At 54.6% G+C, this 15,611-nt stretch overlaps 1 protein-coding gene across 1 annotated transcript; it reads right to left on the bottom strand.

Moving 5' to 3' along the window:
* Nucleotides 1–4: 4 nt before the first annotated feature.
* On the bottom strand, nt 5–15,334 carry TRPV6 (transient receptor potential cation channel subfamily V member 6). Its single transcript, XM_090287607.1, has 15 exons — nt 14,938–15,334; nt 6,363–6,460; nt 6,113–6,235; nt 5,605–5,742; nt 5,222–5,320; nt 4,913–5,088; nt 4,301–4,447; nt 4,006–4,218; nt 3,668–3,754; nt 3,499–3,575; nt 3,114–3,279; nt 2,711–2,777; nt 2,119–2,387; nt 905–1,011; nt 5–737 (listed from the first exon to the last, which is right to left on the bottom strand). Exons 1-15 carry the CDS (start codon nt 15,183–15,185, stop codon nt 452–454), a joined length of 2,301 nt encoding a protein of 766 aa, XP_090143733.1. The 5' UTR covers nt 15,186–15,334; the 3' UTR covers nt 5–451.
* Between the last annotated feature and the right edge of the window lie 277 nt (nt 15,335–15,611).

Genomic DNA, 15,611 nt, shown 5'->3' on the forward strand with positions numbered 1-15,611 from the left:
GGAGCAGAGTAGGGAACACTTTATTGGAAGGTAAAAGGTGACAAAACTCAGGCAGCATCACCCCCCACCCCAGAGTGGTTTGTCCCCTTACTCGTGGTTTCTCCACAGGCCTCCCCAGAACTTTCTGGAACACCAGGCAGGGCTCACTCCTTCCACTCTGACTCCAGGGTGGAGACTGGGTGCAGGGGTGGCCAGCTTGTCCTTAAAGTGCTTTGTTCTGACAGTGCAGGGGACTCCGTTAAAGCCAAAGAAGGGGTACCAGCCACCTCCTGGCTTTCTGTTTGCTCTAGAGCTGAGCAAAAAGCAGAGACCTGGGCACAGCTACTCCTGACTATTCTACTCCTTTCCCCCTTGGCCTAGGGGGTTAGTAACTGCTTGGTATTTTGGTTTTGGTTTTGTAACGTTCCCGGGGACATGAGAGCGACTGGGGAGCCAGAGCAAGGACACACGCTCAGATCTGGTATTCCCAGCCCTCCTCTTCCACACCCCTGTTGACAGCGCCCCTCAATTCTGTCTTCGGGGCCCCTTGCTGAAGTTTCCCCCAGTTGGTGCTGTTGCGGGAGGTTCTTCGTGACACTGAGGGGACAGGAAGGGACAGGCTGGGGCTAGAGGGGCGGTGCAGCTGCAGGGTTTCTGAGTCCTTGTCCAAGTCGTAGGCGCCCCGGCGGTGGAAGGCCCGTGCGTAGCGCTGGGCTCGCTGGGCTCTCTGCTGGTTGACGTCCTGCCTGTCTTCCAAGCTGGGGGGGGGGGGGGGTGCAGAGGACTTGAGAGGTGTCTACAGGCGGAGGGCTGGAGCTGCCTGTCCCCTGTGCACCCCGCTGCTGGTGTGGCAGGGGGTTCCAGCCCCTCAGCAGCCAGGCCGTGGGGACTAAGGAGGAACACCCAGCCCCTCACTGTCACTCACCGTAGGAACCAGCGATCCCCCATCCCGTACTCGCTCCCAAAGATCCCAGAGCGAGGCCACAGGCAGCGAGGCAACTTCCGTTCCAGCATCACCGTGGTGGCCACGACCTGCACGTGGGGACAGAAGGGCACAGACTAAGCTGACGCATAGGGAGCAGGGAGAGTGCTGGGCAGAGGGAGCACAGTTCAGCGGCAGCTAGGACACTCAGGGACTCTGGTTTCCCAGAGGTGACAAGCAGCACCCCTAAGCCGAGGACAGCGGTGTCAGCTTTGTCAGCCCTCTTCTGTGGGACCATCGATGGTCCATGAACCCCACGGTTCTATGCCCGGTGACCTGACACCCATGCAGATGGCAAGCTGGTCCTGCAGCAGGTCGAGTGACCTTACTCCAGGGACAATGGGAAGGTGAGCAAAGCAAATAGGGAGAGGTCCTCAAAGCTACAGGCTATTTCGACCCTATAGACACATGGGCCATTTATAAATGCAGACATCCTACTGAGACATCTAATATCAGTACATTGGCCTGAAAAATACTTCTTCCTGAGCAAATCCCACTAAAGCCAGCGTAGCTTTTGTGTTTTCTTTTTCTTAAACTCCATTTTCTACACAGCACCGCTAAATGCCATCTAGTTTTCAGGATTTCCATTTTTATTTTGCGGGAATTATTTTTGTTGAGATAAATTATTTTCAACATATAATTTTAAGTGATGGTTTGATTCATTTAATGGTCCCTTGTCAACATATAATTTTAAGTGATGGTTTGATTCATTTAATGGTCCCTTGTCCCCCCCCCCCCCATGAGGCTCTAACTGAAGGTAGTTTCTGCTACTACAAGGGGGTTTTGTGGCATTATTTTTAACATGTCTGTTGTTTCTGGGTCAAATCTTGAAGAAGGAAATAATGCCAAGAAGATGGGATACTCCAGTTTTTATTCAGTAGCAAAGTTTACAAAATGCCATTTTAGCCACTGTTAGCTTTATGCTTGATTTAATTCTTGTTGGTTATTCTAAAAAAGACAGGTTTTAATTTTTGAGCAAATGGAGGAATTCTTTTCAGCTTTTCCAGCATTGCTTGGTGGTATTGCTAATCCAGTTCTACTGTACACTCTGCATTATTCTGTGTACTGGGCAGTAACGGCCCAAACAGGTGGGGTCAAGACATCCTGCTTCGGACGGAAAGGACTTGCCCTAACCCTCCCAGCCACCAGGGCCTCACCTGGGCCCTCCAGAGCTCATCCCGCTCGTGGGCCACCCGCCAGTGAGTGTCGCCCATCATGGCGATGAGCAGGTTGAGCATGAGCAGCGTGGCAATGATGGCGAAGGCCGCATAGGTGATGCTGTACATGAAGGGCAGGTCCACGTCGTAGTTGGCAGGGCCGTCGATGATGGTGAGGAACATCTCAAAGGTGCTGAACAGCGCCATGGGGTAATTGTAGAAGTGGCCCAGCTCGTCGGGGTTCTCAGTCTGGAAGATGATGTAGAAGGCTGCCCCACCCAAGGGGGTGTGGGTTACCAGGGTGAGGGTGGCCGTGGGTGTGACCGAAGCACAGCCAGCCCTTCATTGTTCCATCCTTGAGGTTCTTAGGTTGCCCTCTGTATGGCTCATCCTCCTGATCCCAAGGGCCACCTGTCCCCAGCACTCCCAGCTGTCCCGCCCCTCTGAGGGACAGCCCACCCTCAGATACCATGGCCCCTCTTCAGCCTCCTCCCACCTTTCCCCAAGTTGATCTTGAGCCCTTCTGTGTTCCTTAGGTTCCTGCAACCTTTCCCTCCGCAGCCCCCCCCCTCCTCCTGAACAGGTGCTTTACCTGACGTAAAGCCCAGGATGACCACAGCCATCAGCCAGCAGAAGCGCATCAAGTCACCAAAAATCATCTAAGAGGGCAGGGAGAAGATCACACCTGTTGCTCTAGCCACTGCCTGTCCCAGCCTCGAACCGCTCTTGCTCTGAGGACTCACACAGGGCTGGCCAGCCGTGGCTGCAGGCCAGATCCGTTTGGTCTATTTTGGTATGGCCCTTGAACTAAAAATAGTTCTTCCATTTTTAAAGACTTGGGGGGGAAAAGAAGAGGAGGAGGAAAAGAATATGCAACAGGGACCATATGTGGCTCACAAAGCTTAGGACATCATCTGTTATCTGGCTCTTAACAGAAATGTTTGCAGCCCCTTCTCTAGGCCCCTTCTCTAGGAAGCGCGGGGGGAGGCACCCACCTTCTGGATCATGATGGTGAAGGGGCCCAGCATCTGGAATCCTCGGGCGAAGTACATGACATTGCACCAGCCCAGCACCAGGGCGAAGGACATGGGCACGACCTCCCCGTTGGTGTTGGTGAGCCTCATCACCATGGTCACCAGCACCGTGCACGCGTAGGTGATGCTGGGGGGGAGAGCAGGGAGGGGGTGAGGAGAGGGGTCTGGGGTTGTCCTGGGGGTGGGGGGCCCAAGAGCAAGAGTGTGACACAGGCAGTATCCACACACTCAGGTTCAGTCTTCCCAAGCTCAGGACACCGGGTCCCAGGCATCACTTGAGAGGGACCTCGGGGTCAGGTTCTCTAGGGGTTCCCCAGTGGCCCGGGGAGTGAGGAAGGAAACTCACATGAGAACATGGAACGGCCCCCCAAGGATGGTATGTCCGAAGAAGCGAGTGAACCCCACCCTGAAGATGTCTGGAATCTGCAGAGACACAAAGGCACTTCTAGGCGGGGGCCTGGGGGGCTGGATCCTTGGGATAGACAGCCACACCCAAGGCCCAGTCCGCACCACACCTCTATGATCAGGATGATCACGGCGCCAATGACAGTCACCAGTTCCCCCACCAGTCGGATGGCATCCTCGCTGGTCACGTAGGCCTCCTGGGGGGACAAACATGGTCAGAGCACTCGAGGTCCCACGCATCTGCCCTGCCCGTCCCAGTGGGCGGTCAGTGTCCCTTGTCTGATTCCTTTTCACCTGTGAGGGTTGGCTACCTCAAACTTCCCTTTGAGTGTGTGTGTGAGCCCCGGGTAAGGGGAGAGATGGTGCTTGGAAGATAGCACCATGCTACAAGTCTGAGGACGGGTGGAGAGCTGAGCCTGCCCCGGGCTCTGCGGCTCCCAGGTGTCACCTGAAGCAGCTTTTGCTGCAGGAGGGTGTTGTCCCGGGGCTGCGTGCGGTTGTCGGTCCTGGGCTTCAGCGGGCGGTAGACGCAGCACATAGTGAAGCAGATGATGTAGAGCACGTACAAGGTGCCCAGCAGGCAGAAGTAGGGCCGTCCGTATCTCTTCCACTTGAGGCTCACCAGCTCCTTCAGGGGCGTCTGGTCCAGGATCTGGCGAGCCTACGGCAGGAAGAGAACAGAGCACGCAGCTCAGGGACCCTGCCACCCTCCCCCGCCGCGCTCTGACCCGAACACCCCATACCTCCCGCTTCTTGGTGGTGACGATGAGTTCCAGCAGCGACGGCTCGTTGCCGGAGGAATCGATCTCCGTGAGGTCGTAGAGTGTGTAGGTCGTCAGGCCGAAGGTCCCCTGGCTGTGCTTCCACTTCTGCAGCAGGTGCTGAAACATCTAAGTGGGGGGAGGTGTTTAGTCGGGAGGGTCACAGGGCGAGAGTGGGCAGTGGTCCAGGAGGGCAGCACCACTGGAAAGTGTGGCCGCTCTGCACTCAGTGACCACAGCCTTTAGGGCAGAAGAACCCATGTTCATGCTGCCCCCGAGGTTGCTCCCTGACCCCCACAACTCCCTCTAAGGCTTGGGAAGACGTGAGAGTCTGGAATCTGCTGCCATGTGGACTGGAAGGTAGATGCGGGCATTACCACCCCAGGGGGGGATCTAGACTCTCAGCCCCCAGAGCCTCAGGGAAGAGAATGTGGACAAGAAGGGGACCGGGAGAGAGGGCCTGAAAAGAAACTCCAACCTGAAAATGGGCCCTAGGCATCAGCGATGCGTGTTTCCGTCTATCTCTGCAAAGGGCTAAGAGTATAGACGGAGGTCCTTAGGGGGACACCGTGGGTTTGGGGACGTGTCCCTCACCACAGTGTTGCCCTCCACGCCGGCCAGCTTGAAGGGGGTGAGGCCCTCGTGATTGGGCACGAGGTCCAGGGACTGCAGGTGGCCTCCGTGCCCATCGTAGGACAGCAGCAGGCTGTACATCTGGCAGGCAACGGTCTTGTTGGGCTGCAAGACGAGGATGTGCAACACCGTGTTTCCTGGGGGAGGACATGGGTGTCACGTGGCCACGGGGCCCACGTCCCTGAGGGTCCCCATGCCGCCACCCCAGGGTAGGCCTGAGGGTTGTCCCAGCCCCTCCTCTGCCACCCACTCCCTGCTCCCAGTGCTCACCCAGGGAGTCCTGGGCCCGGATGTTGGCTCCGTGTTCAATGAGCAGACGCACGATCTCCTCGCTGCCCACGCAGGCAGCGAAGGACAAAGGGTGCTCCCCTGGGGACACAGAGGGACACAGAGGCTCTGGGATGAGAGTGCAGGCTGGGGTGCAAATTCTCCCAGGGGTGCCTGTTCCCACATCTCAGTGCTGGGGGTGGGGACACTTGTCAGCAGAACCAGAGGCAGGGACGGTGCAGGGTGCCCTGGGGGAATTGGCTGGCTCTGGCCTTAAGCCCGCCAAGGGCTGACCCCCTCCCACTGCCATCCCAGGCTCCTCAGGCATGGAGCCCTCCTCAGCCCACCCTCCCCTCCCTCCCCTCAGCCCTGGCCCCGGCTCTCACCAAAGTAGATGAAGTTGTCAGGGCTGCGGCGGAAGGATGTGCCCGTCGCTCTGGCAGAGACGCTGGCCCCGTGGTCAAGCAGGGCTCGCACCAAGTTCACATTCTGGTTCAGGATGGCCACGTGCAGGGCTGTCTGACCTGGTTCAGAGAGGGCCCTCAGCCATGGGGTCTGTGCCCAGGATTATGGAGGGGGACCCCATATCTACATATTATCCTACTCCAGGGCAGCCTGGGGCAGGGGGGACAGCGAGCCCTGGGCCAGGCAGGGTCCCCAGGGGAGTCCCCTGCCACCCACTTCTTCCCAATCCCTGGGCCCCTCCATTTCAGCGGGTTGTGTTCTAATGAGGCGCAGTGAGATTGACAATGGAGAAGGGAGAGGGAGAAGTGAATAGAGAGCTGCGGGGCTCAGAGGCCCTCTTTGGTTTCCCCGAATTATCCACCACAGAGCTTAACTTGAAATACCCAACAGGTCTCCCCTTCCCCCTGTCCCTGCCCCCAGGCTCCTTACCCTCATACAGCTCGGAGGTCACGGGCTCGGAGACCAGCTCCGGGGCAGCCTCCATCAGCAGCATGGCTGCCTCCACGTTGTTATAGAGGACCGCCACGTGCAGTGCTGTCTCCCCGAGGGCGCCTGGATGGAGAGAGGAGGCATGGGGCTTCTATGCGCAGGGGAATGGGGACAAGAGAGATTTCGGGGCCCCCAGCGCACAGGGCTGAGCGGGAGGAGAGCGGCGCCGGGTGCTCTGCTCCTTCCTTACCTCTTTGGTGCACGTCACGGGCCCGATGCTTGAGCAGCTTCTTGAGAGTCTGGACATCATTCTCTTTGGCAGCTAGAAGGAAAGGACACCCCAGGATCCTACAAGGGAATGGGGTCAGACAGGTGGAAGCAGTGAGCATGTTCAGTGGTGGATGATAGCTCAGCTTCGTCGCAGAGAAACGCGTAGCTCAGTGACCGTGAGGTCCAAGGTCCCTGGTGCAGGGAAGTGAGGCTGTTGAGCTGCAAAGAGCTGCCGGATCACTTTTCTCCTGACCAGTTAATTAACCAAAACCCCACTGACCAGTCTCCTCCCACCCCCGGGTGCGGGCACCAGGTTGCACGTGAAGGTGTTATCTGTGCATGTCAGGGACGGAGGGGAGGGGCTTTCCCTAGGCACTCGTTCACCTCCTACCCTACTGACTTCTGCAGCGGCCCTGATTCGGGGTCACCAAGTGTCCTGAGATTATCTTCCCCGATAGCTTTGTTCTCAAGGACGAGGAGTACCAGGAATTTTTCCCTCTTCTTTGTGAAGAAAGTCATTCCAGAGAGGTTAGCAGATGTTCTGTGGTATGGTGCTCTTCTTCCCAGACCTCTTCAGCAGAGGCCTTTGATCCTGGCTCCTCCCTCCCTCTACCAGCATCTCTAGGACTTACTCCAAAGGGAATGATAATAGCCCATCTTTTTTGTTTTCCCAGCCCCTAAGTCAGGGTATAGTCTCTTCTTACTGCCTATTTGTGTCTCACTGGTTTTAAGCGAAAATCACCTCTTCGGACTCCCCAAACCCATTCTCGAGTTTTAGTCCTACAATAAATTCTAAAACAATTTTTTTTAAAGGAGAGTGCATCGTTTTTTTTTTTATTATTTTAAGATTGTATTTATTTTTAGAGAGAGGAAAAGAAAGGGAGAAAGAGAGGGAGAGAAACATCAATGTGTGGTTGCCTATCACAGGCACCCCTAACTGGGGTCCTGACCCACAACCCAGGCATGTGCCCTGACTGGGAATCAAAGTGGCGACTCCTTAGTCCACAGGCTGGTGCTCAATCCACTGAGCCACACCAGCCAGGTCTAAAACGTTTTTTAAGATCAAAATTTAACTCAACTAAGACACATGGGACCCTTTTCATTCCATTTTCTCTTTTAGCCCAGAGCCCTGGGCTCTTTCATTCACTCCAATGAAATAACCCTGTTTAGCCAGAGATGGCCAATTATGTGACAAGCAGAGACCCAGACCAGGCACTCACATACTAAGTATCGACAGTGGCAGGAAGCCCACTCCAGTGCTGGGAGTGGGAGGGCGATCAGGAGAGGAGAGAGAGCTTAAAACACATCTCCCCCAATACTGGCTCCCCCTCCTCATGCCACACAGGCAGCCCCTGGCCCTGCCAATTCTTCATCTCTCTCTCTCCGGTCAATCCCTACCTCCTCGTCCTGACTGCCTCTCATTAATTCATGTCCTCATTCTCTAGCCCAGGATTAGGAAAATACTCTCCCCCCACACACCGTCTATCCCCAGCCCATCCTTCTCGATGCCACCAATATACTCCCTTTGAATGGCAAATGCAATCACAGCGTACAAAAGTCCGATGGGCTATTAAATGCCCAAAGAGAAGGAAACAGGGGGCGGGGGGGGGGGGGGTCCTTTAGAGTCTCTGAGCCACAGTTTTCCACACTCTTCTTCACACTCACATCTCCCACCCAGCATGTTGGCTTCACCGCCCACAGCACACCATGCTGTACCACTGCATACCCTTCCTCACACCTGAAGTTTACCCCGCACCCCAATAATGGTAAGTGTCTCTTCTGTGCGCCTAGAATCTGTGCCCAGCAGGTGGTAGGCATCCCCGCTCTCTGTGGAATGAGTAAGGAGCCATGCCAGAAGGCATTTTGGCCTTACTGTCTCCTCATTATCTTTACTGGCCATCCTCAAGCCAACCTTAAGCAAACATATAATCTAAGCAAAAACCAGTATGCTTGGAATGCAAGCAGCTGCCAACAAGTTTGCTATGCACCCCTTCACCTTCTCCAGCAGCACCACCACCCCCTTCCCAACAATTTGGCCGACCCCCTCCCTCAATGGATACTCTAGAGTCAGCACTGTGCAGGCTCAGGGACACGTGGTCTCCCCAAGGTCTGCACTCGCGTCTGGCCTCGCTTCTGTTCCCCACGTGTGCTGTGATTAGTATCTGTCTCCTCCTCTGTTACTAGGGGCACTTGAAGGCAGCCATCAGCCACTTTCTCTCCTCTGCGTTCTTTCCCTGCCCTCGTCCAGTTACCTTCGCGTTGGTGCCCGGCTTTGACTAAATGCAGAAAGGTTAACGGCAAAGCCGAAGGTGGGTCCCAGGGCTCTCGCTACCCACATTCCAGCTTTGTTGTCGCTCCCGGCCTCCCGGGGTAGGAGTGGGGAGGCTAGTTGGTGGCAGGTCCGAAGATATTTATCCCTTTTGGCCCTTACATGTCTCTGAAGCCAGAGAATGCCCCCCACAAACATTCTCTGCATGTTCATTTCCTCGTCTCTGCTGACAACCCTGCTGGGCCTCGGCAGGTCAGGGAACTGCTGTCTGACTCAGGCGTGCCGGGTCCACCACATAAAAACATGGGAGCGCGGGTGCATTTAAATTTTAGATACACCACAAATAATGTTTTAGTGCAAGTCTGTCCCATGTAATATTTGTGACATACTTACAAGGGGGGACCCCCCCCCAATTGAATTTATTTATAAAAAATTGTGTGTTTATTCTTACATGTTTAAACTTCAGTCACCTTCAAAGTCCTCTCCATTTGATGCAATACTCTTATCAAGATGTTTTTTTTCCACTGCTCAAAAGTTTTTGAACTTGTCGGTTTTGATGACTTTTAGTGCTTCTGCCATTTTTTGTTTCACTTCTTCCACATTGGGGAACAACAAAGCTGTTCAGGGTGAGATCAGGTGAATAGCGAAGGTGGAGTGGTGTATGGGGGTCATGCCACTTTTGGTCAAAAACTGCTGCACACTCAGCCCAGTGTGGGCAGGTGTGCCCACAAATCGCCCATCATGAAATGGATAAATGCATTGCAAGAGTCTTCAAAAAAATTCACTGAAGCCAAACGTGGCCTCTCACAGTAAGGCCAGCTGGTGCACTGACACAGACGAGTTCCTAGATCACTCATCTAGTGGGGAAGCCTGTAGTACAAGGGGCCTGTCCTCCAGAAGATAATTCTTTTGCGGGGGGTCCCCCTCTTATACTAACACTATATTGTTCATCTAAACTTCAAATTTAACTCAATGTCCTGTATTTTATCTGGCAAACACAGTCAGCCCACACTCTGGTTAAAGGACCAGCTTAGCAGCCAACCTGGCAGGGTTTGGAGAGAGCTGGACTCCTCTGGTTGGTGAGTTCCGGAACCCAGCAAAAAGTGGGGCAGCGTGCAGATGGTTTTGAGGGGATCAGGCAGAGCCATTGCTTGCAATAGCATCATAGGGCCACAAGGAGACAGTAGAGAAAGCCCTCACTCACATGCTTGACAGTAAAGGAGGGGCCCCCCCAAACACCTGATTGTCCTTGGGCCCCATAAAAAGAGACAAGAGCAGACCCATCCGAAGATTCTTGTGCCTGAGGCGCTGGGAGTTTCATAACAACCCAGCACAGAAGTTTAGATCTGGAGCAAACTACACATCTTCCCCAGAAGGCTGCCAGGAAGTGGGGAGATGCTGAAGAAGCAGCTTCCCTTGTGAATGGTTAGATTATACTCTCTCCTTCCCCAGGGAAGACTTCACTCTATTTAGCAGAATACTTTGCATTGCTACCAGAACCCCCTCATTACAAACAGCGGTTTGGAGCAATGGTTCTCAAACCGGGGTGATCCCAGGTCTCCTCCCCAAGGAACCTGGCAATGTCAGAAGACATTTTTTTGGTTGTTACATCTGCAGGGCAGGTGCTCCTCGCTTCCAGGTGGGTAGAGGGTAGCATATTGTTAAGCGTCTTATACAGGCAGCGTCCCATAACCAAGGATTTTCCTGCCCATTATGTCAATAGGGCCAAGGTAGAGAAATCCCGACTCAGAGCTATAATTATTCATAATCCATTTTTTAAAAGGATTCTTCACATCAAAAAGGATGAGAAATGCCCTCCACCTGCATGGTTACTTACACATCAGTAAGCAAAAAGGTGAAGGCTTTGAAGCACCCACTGATTAAACAGCAACAAGAAATTACAGAGTAAATCTGAAATTATAACAATAGGAAAGGTGTTGGCAGGATTCAGAAGGTTTTCTTTTGCTGGACAATTATTTACCACATCAAACGATCTAGTTCCATATCAGACTGGTGCCAGTCCTACTACAGGATTCCTGGCAGAAAACCCAGCGCGTTATTTGTGAACAAATCATGGCGCTCACTCCCCTCGGGCTTCCCTCCAGCCACCAGGTGAGACTCGCTCACTTTTCTCTCCCAGTTCCCGCCACCCAACACACTCCCCTCCATTCCCGAGGCTGTGTACATGCCTGTGTGTGCACATACGTGTGTGCACAAGTGGCGTTTCTATGGTTGCTGGGAAGCAAGGCAGCCATTAAGAATATCTGCAGGAGAATCCAAATCAGAATTTTAGAACAGGGAGAAAGAGGCCTGGAGTTGGAGGTGACGTGTCCTGACAAGTCAGAGGCAGAGCTGGGACAAGTGCTCCACTTGTCATTTCTCTGTCCCCATTCTCAATGTGATCAGGGTTGGGAACGGCGTTGGAAGAGGCACTGTGTGGGCCTGCCTGGGTCCCAGTGGTTTAGCTGCACACACCCTCTCGAAGGAGGACGTCATTTGGGAAGGGGAGACCACACGGTAGCACGGAGTATGGCTCTCGACTGAATACGGCTCTGACGGGAGGACGTTCGCGAGCCCTCTAGGGTGCTGCCATCGTGGGAGGTGCCTTCTACGGCTGCTAGGTTTGTCCCTCACAATAACCCCTGTGTTAAATGTGCTTTTCAGCTTCCAAAGCAGCATCTCGCTTACAATCCCTTTCGCTCCTCGTAGCCCTGCCACGCAGGCTGAACGAGGCTCTCATTTTCCAGAAAAGGAAACTGAGGCAGAAGAGCCCAATCCTCGCAGGAGGATCACACAGAGTTAAAAGCAGAATGCTTCCCCCAGAACCTAGCCTGAGGCACTCATTGCTGAATTATGTGGTTCTTCAAGTTTTATGACTCTTCCCAGAGGGAGAGGGCCAGCCCGCAGCAGTGACCACAGATGAAGGAAACCACAGTCACGCATGGGGAGGAGGCACACACTGACCACCTGCGGGCCACCTCCCTCCAGGGTGAAGTTCTTGGCAATGGGGTGAGGGTAAACGCTTCCAGGAAAAGTGCTATTCCCAGACATGGAGTCAGGCTGCAATTCCCTCATGCGTGTAGGTAGACACATGAGCCTGCAAGGACGCATGTGCACGTAGTTACTGAGGCGGGGAGTCTTGCTAACACTGGAAAGTCCCGGGGCTCGCTTTCCACAGACAGGTCAGTTTACATAGTTACAGGTGTCTGTCTCACCAGCGGAGAACCCCCAGAACACATGGCCTTCCTGCAAACTACAGTGAAGGAGATGGTGCCTGAAAGGGGCCAGCTCTGGAAGCTGCCCAGGCCCCCGCCACACTGGCCAAAATCAGGCACTGCAGCTTCCTGCTCTGTCTCCACATCTCCGCTCACTCCCTGCTTAGGATGCTCACCAAGCATCGCCAAGTGGGTGCCTACTGGTGTATTTCGCTCATGAGAACCTGAGCTCCCGGAGAGCAGGAGAGGTGCCATGTTCGTACTCTGCAAACCTAGCAGAGCACTTACTGCTCAACAGCTGTTAGGTGCACTGAGCATCAGGAGAGACGATAACTCAAGGCCCGAGGAGAGTGGGGGCAGGAGAAAGGGGAGAGTCCGGCGTGGTTGGCCTCATGGGAATTTGTCCAGAGCAGGCTGAGTGACTGGGACCCAAGAAAAGCCTCACAGTGAGAGGAGCACTGGGTTCCCCATCTGCCTGGAAAGACCAGAAAGTCCTCCCTTCTCACTGGTCCATCCTCACCCCTGGAATGCCCCCCAAAACCACACTGAATCCCACTCTGAGCCCTTGACTCACAGCCCTACACCATCCCCACTTGGTCTCTCCAGCCTACCTCTTTCTCGGGGGTAGAGTCCCTCATCCCACAGTTGGGTTGGGGATTCTGAGATAAGATTGGAGTTGGTAACTAAGGATGGTGGCTGCTGCTTCCATCAGCGGCCCCCTGGCCTAACTAGACCGTCCTCGTGCCCGAGGTGATCTTGTGGTTTCTAATTACCTGGCGGCTTCCCAGCCTAGTCCTCTCCCCTTCCCAGTTATTTGAGGGTTCACCCAGTGGGTGGTCAGCACTCCTGGCTCCTGGGGGGCCAGAAGGAGCTGCGGAATCAGGCAGGGTCTCGGGCACTGAAGGGGGATCCCTCCATGTGGTGGCATCAGGCCTTAGTAGTGGAAGGTGCGCGAGGAGGCCCACCGGGTGGTCTTCGGAAGAAACAGGGCGGAAGAGGCAGGTGGAAGCCACCCACGCGCAGGCAGGCTGTGGTCCTTCACTCTCTCTTGGCCTCCCTCGGGCACACAGGGAACCTCTGTCACCCCTCCCAAAACTCCAGGCCTGTCTGCGCTCTGAGGCAGACTCCCCAGCCCTGGGGTCCTACGAGTGGGACGGGGACGAGTGAGACCAGCGGCGGCCCCGTCCACGACAACAGCACCATTCTGTTGTCTCAAGACGTCATCAGTCAAACATGTGCTCAGCCCCCACTCTCCCAGGCCTGGGGGACAGAGGTGGGCGGCTGCTGTGAGAGACGGGAAGCCAAAACTGAAAAAAAATGGGGCTCATCCCAGCCCAGAACCCCTGAGCAAAGGAAGACAAACCGCAGGGCCTCCCAGTGGCCTCTCAGCCTCCCCCCTCCTGGTCAGGCTCAGGCAAGTCCCCCCATTTGCAGGTGGGGAAAGATCTTCAGACGAAAAAAGTTTAAACTTTCCTCTATGAATAGACATTATTAGCTCTCTTCATAGGGGCCCAGGGAACCCCAGCAGAAGGACTTCCTTCAGGCGTGCCATCACCTGCGTGGGGTGACCCACAGAGCCTTTGGAAGGAGGCCACATTCTGGGGTGGCTTCAAGCTTTTGCCGCATCCTCTTCTCCTGGCTCCCAACTCTAAGTGGCCAGGGATGAGGGGGTTGTGGGACCTCAGAGGAATTTAGGGAAATTTTCAGGGGCTGGAAACAACAAGTAAGATTTCCTTAGGCCTCAAACTCTAGAGCCTCTCAGATTCCCCCACCTGGATGAGAAAATGGGTGAGCATTGGTCCTAAGTACCTTCTGGCCTGTTTCCCATGTCCCTCTTCCCCAACGGGGGCTCATGAATTCCAGGCTGGGTCCCAGCTCTGTTCATCTTCACACCCTCCCATCAATAGCCAATGCAATTAATGCACAGGCATGATAACCAGGATCCCATTTTGTCTCCTTTTGGGGTTACTTGAAGATCCTCCCTGCTTCTTTTCTTTTCTTTTCTTTCTTTCTTTCTTTCTTTCTTTCTTTCTTTCTTTCTTTCTTTCTTTCTTTCTTTCTTTCTTCCTTCCTTCCTTCCTTCCTTCCTTCCTTCCTTCCTTCCTTCCTTCCTTCCTTCCTTCCTTCCTTTCTTTCTTTCTTTCTTTCTTTCTTTCTTTCTTTCTTTCTTTCTTTCCCACATGCCTACATGTGTGTGCTATACAGAATTCCCTCACTTATCCTGGGTACTACGTTTCAGACCCCTCTGCAAAGCAGGAACCTTACATGTATTCTACACTCTTAAACCTACGTCACTTTAACAACATACGTATACAGCACTGCAAAATCCCCCGATAGAGCGAAAAATTCGCGATAAATACTTAAATATAATATTTTTAAAAATCCCACGGTACGGTGAGCCGCGATACATGAACCGCGATATAGCGAGGGACGGCTGTATCTTCCTGCCACAGAGAGTGTTCGAGGGGCAGGGAGAGGAAGTATAAGGCACTGCTCGGACCCACAAGCACCCCTCCGGTGGAGGTTTAATGATGCCACAGTCCTTCCGAGGCCCAGCAAGTGGTCTGGCCGTTAGGACAATACAATTGACCCTTGAGCAACATGAGTTGGAACCATCAGACCCACCTGTAAGTCAGTGTTTTCAGCGGACCCACTCACTTCAATTGACGCGTGCTGGTCGAGGGACTGTCTCAGCTGAAACCCACGTTGTTCAAGGGTCAATGCTGGCTGAGACCCTTGTACATGAAGGGCTGACATCAGTGATTGACAGATTTGTTTGACCGCATGCCCTCGGCGGCCCTAACCCCCACATTGTTGTGCCGGGGTCAACTGCACCCCCAAGAAGCTGCATAAAAGATTTGGGTCTTAAAGACCGTGAGCACCTCCTCTTCCACCTGGAACCCTGAGGCTCCGCAGGCCGAGACTCTTGAGACAAAATGCTCTCAAGGGGCCAGGCCTAGAGCACAGTCTGTCCAGACAGAGAGGGAGGAGGGGGGAGCGGGGCGGCTGTGGGAGGGGCGGGGTGAGGGACACGCGGGGTTGGGGGGCAGCGGCCGCAGGCGGAGGCTCACCTCTTCTGCTGCAGCAGGCTCTGCTCATCTCGGCTCTGAGCCCAGGACTCCTGTCTCTGGAAACATCTGCAGAACTTTCTCCACAAGCGGACAACGGGCCCCCTCTTCTTGGGCAGTGGCAACCCCATGTCATGTAGAGCAGGCTCCTTGTGAGGCTGAGGCGGAGACCGGACCCCGACTGGACTCAGCGTTGGGGCCACATCGGTCTCCCCAAGGGCCAGCCTGCCCTCTCCCTGGAGAGGTCCCATCGCCTACCTCCCTGGCCCCGACAGGAGTCTCGGAAAGGGGCCCCAGCCAGACTGCAGAAGGCTCCGAGTTTGTTACACTTGGCAGGGCTGGGACTGCCTCATTGGGCTCCTCTGGCAGGAGCTCCTGGGATCTGTGCGGACAAACTCCCTCCCTCCTCCCAAATTACCTGAGATTTAAAGAGACAGGCCCGCAGACCTGCCTGCCACCTGGGGCCTTGCGTAAACTCCTTTACCCTGGCCTCTCTCCCTGCCCCCAGGCCAGTCCAGGGAGGGAAGGCCTTCAAAGAGACTACAAAGACCTCCCTTGGACTTTGGGACACCTGCTGACCTTTTATAGGAGGGCTGGGAAGGGTCAGACCAGGCTGAGAGACTCAAGGCAGTGAGGGGGCAGGGAGGGGGCAGGCAGGCCTTTGGGGATTGAGAGCC

This window comes from Furipterus horrens, unplaced genomic scaffold (genome assembly GCF_987537825.1).
Source record: "Furipterus horrens unplaced genomic scaffold, mFurHor1.1.pri manual_scaffold_9, whole genome shotgun sequence".
Classification (NCBI taxonomy): Eukaryota; Metazoa; Chordata; class Mammalia; order Chiroptera; family Furipteridae; genus Furipterus; species Furipterus horrens.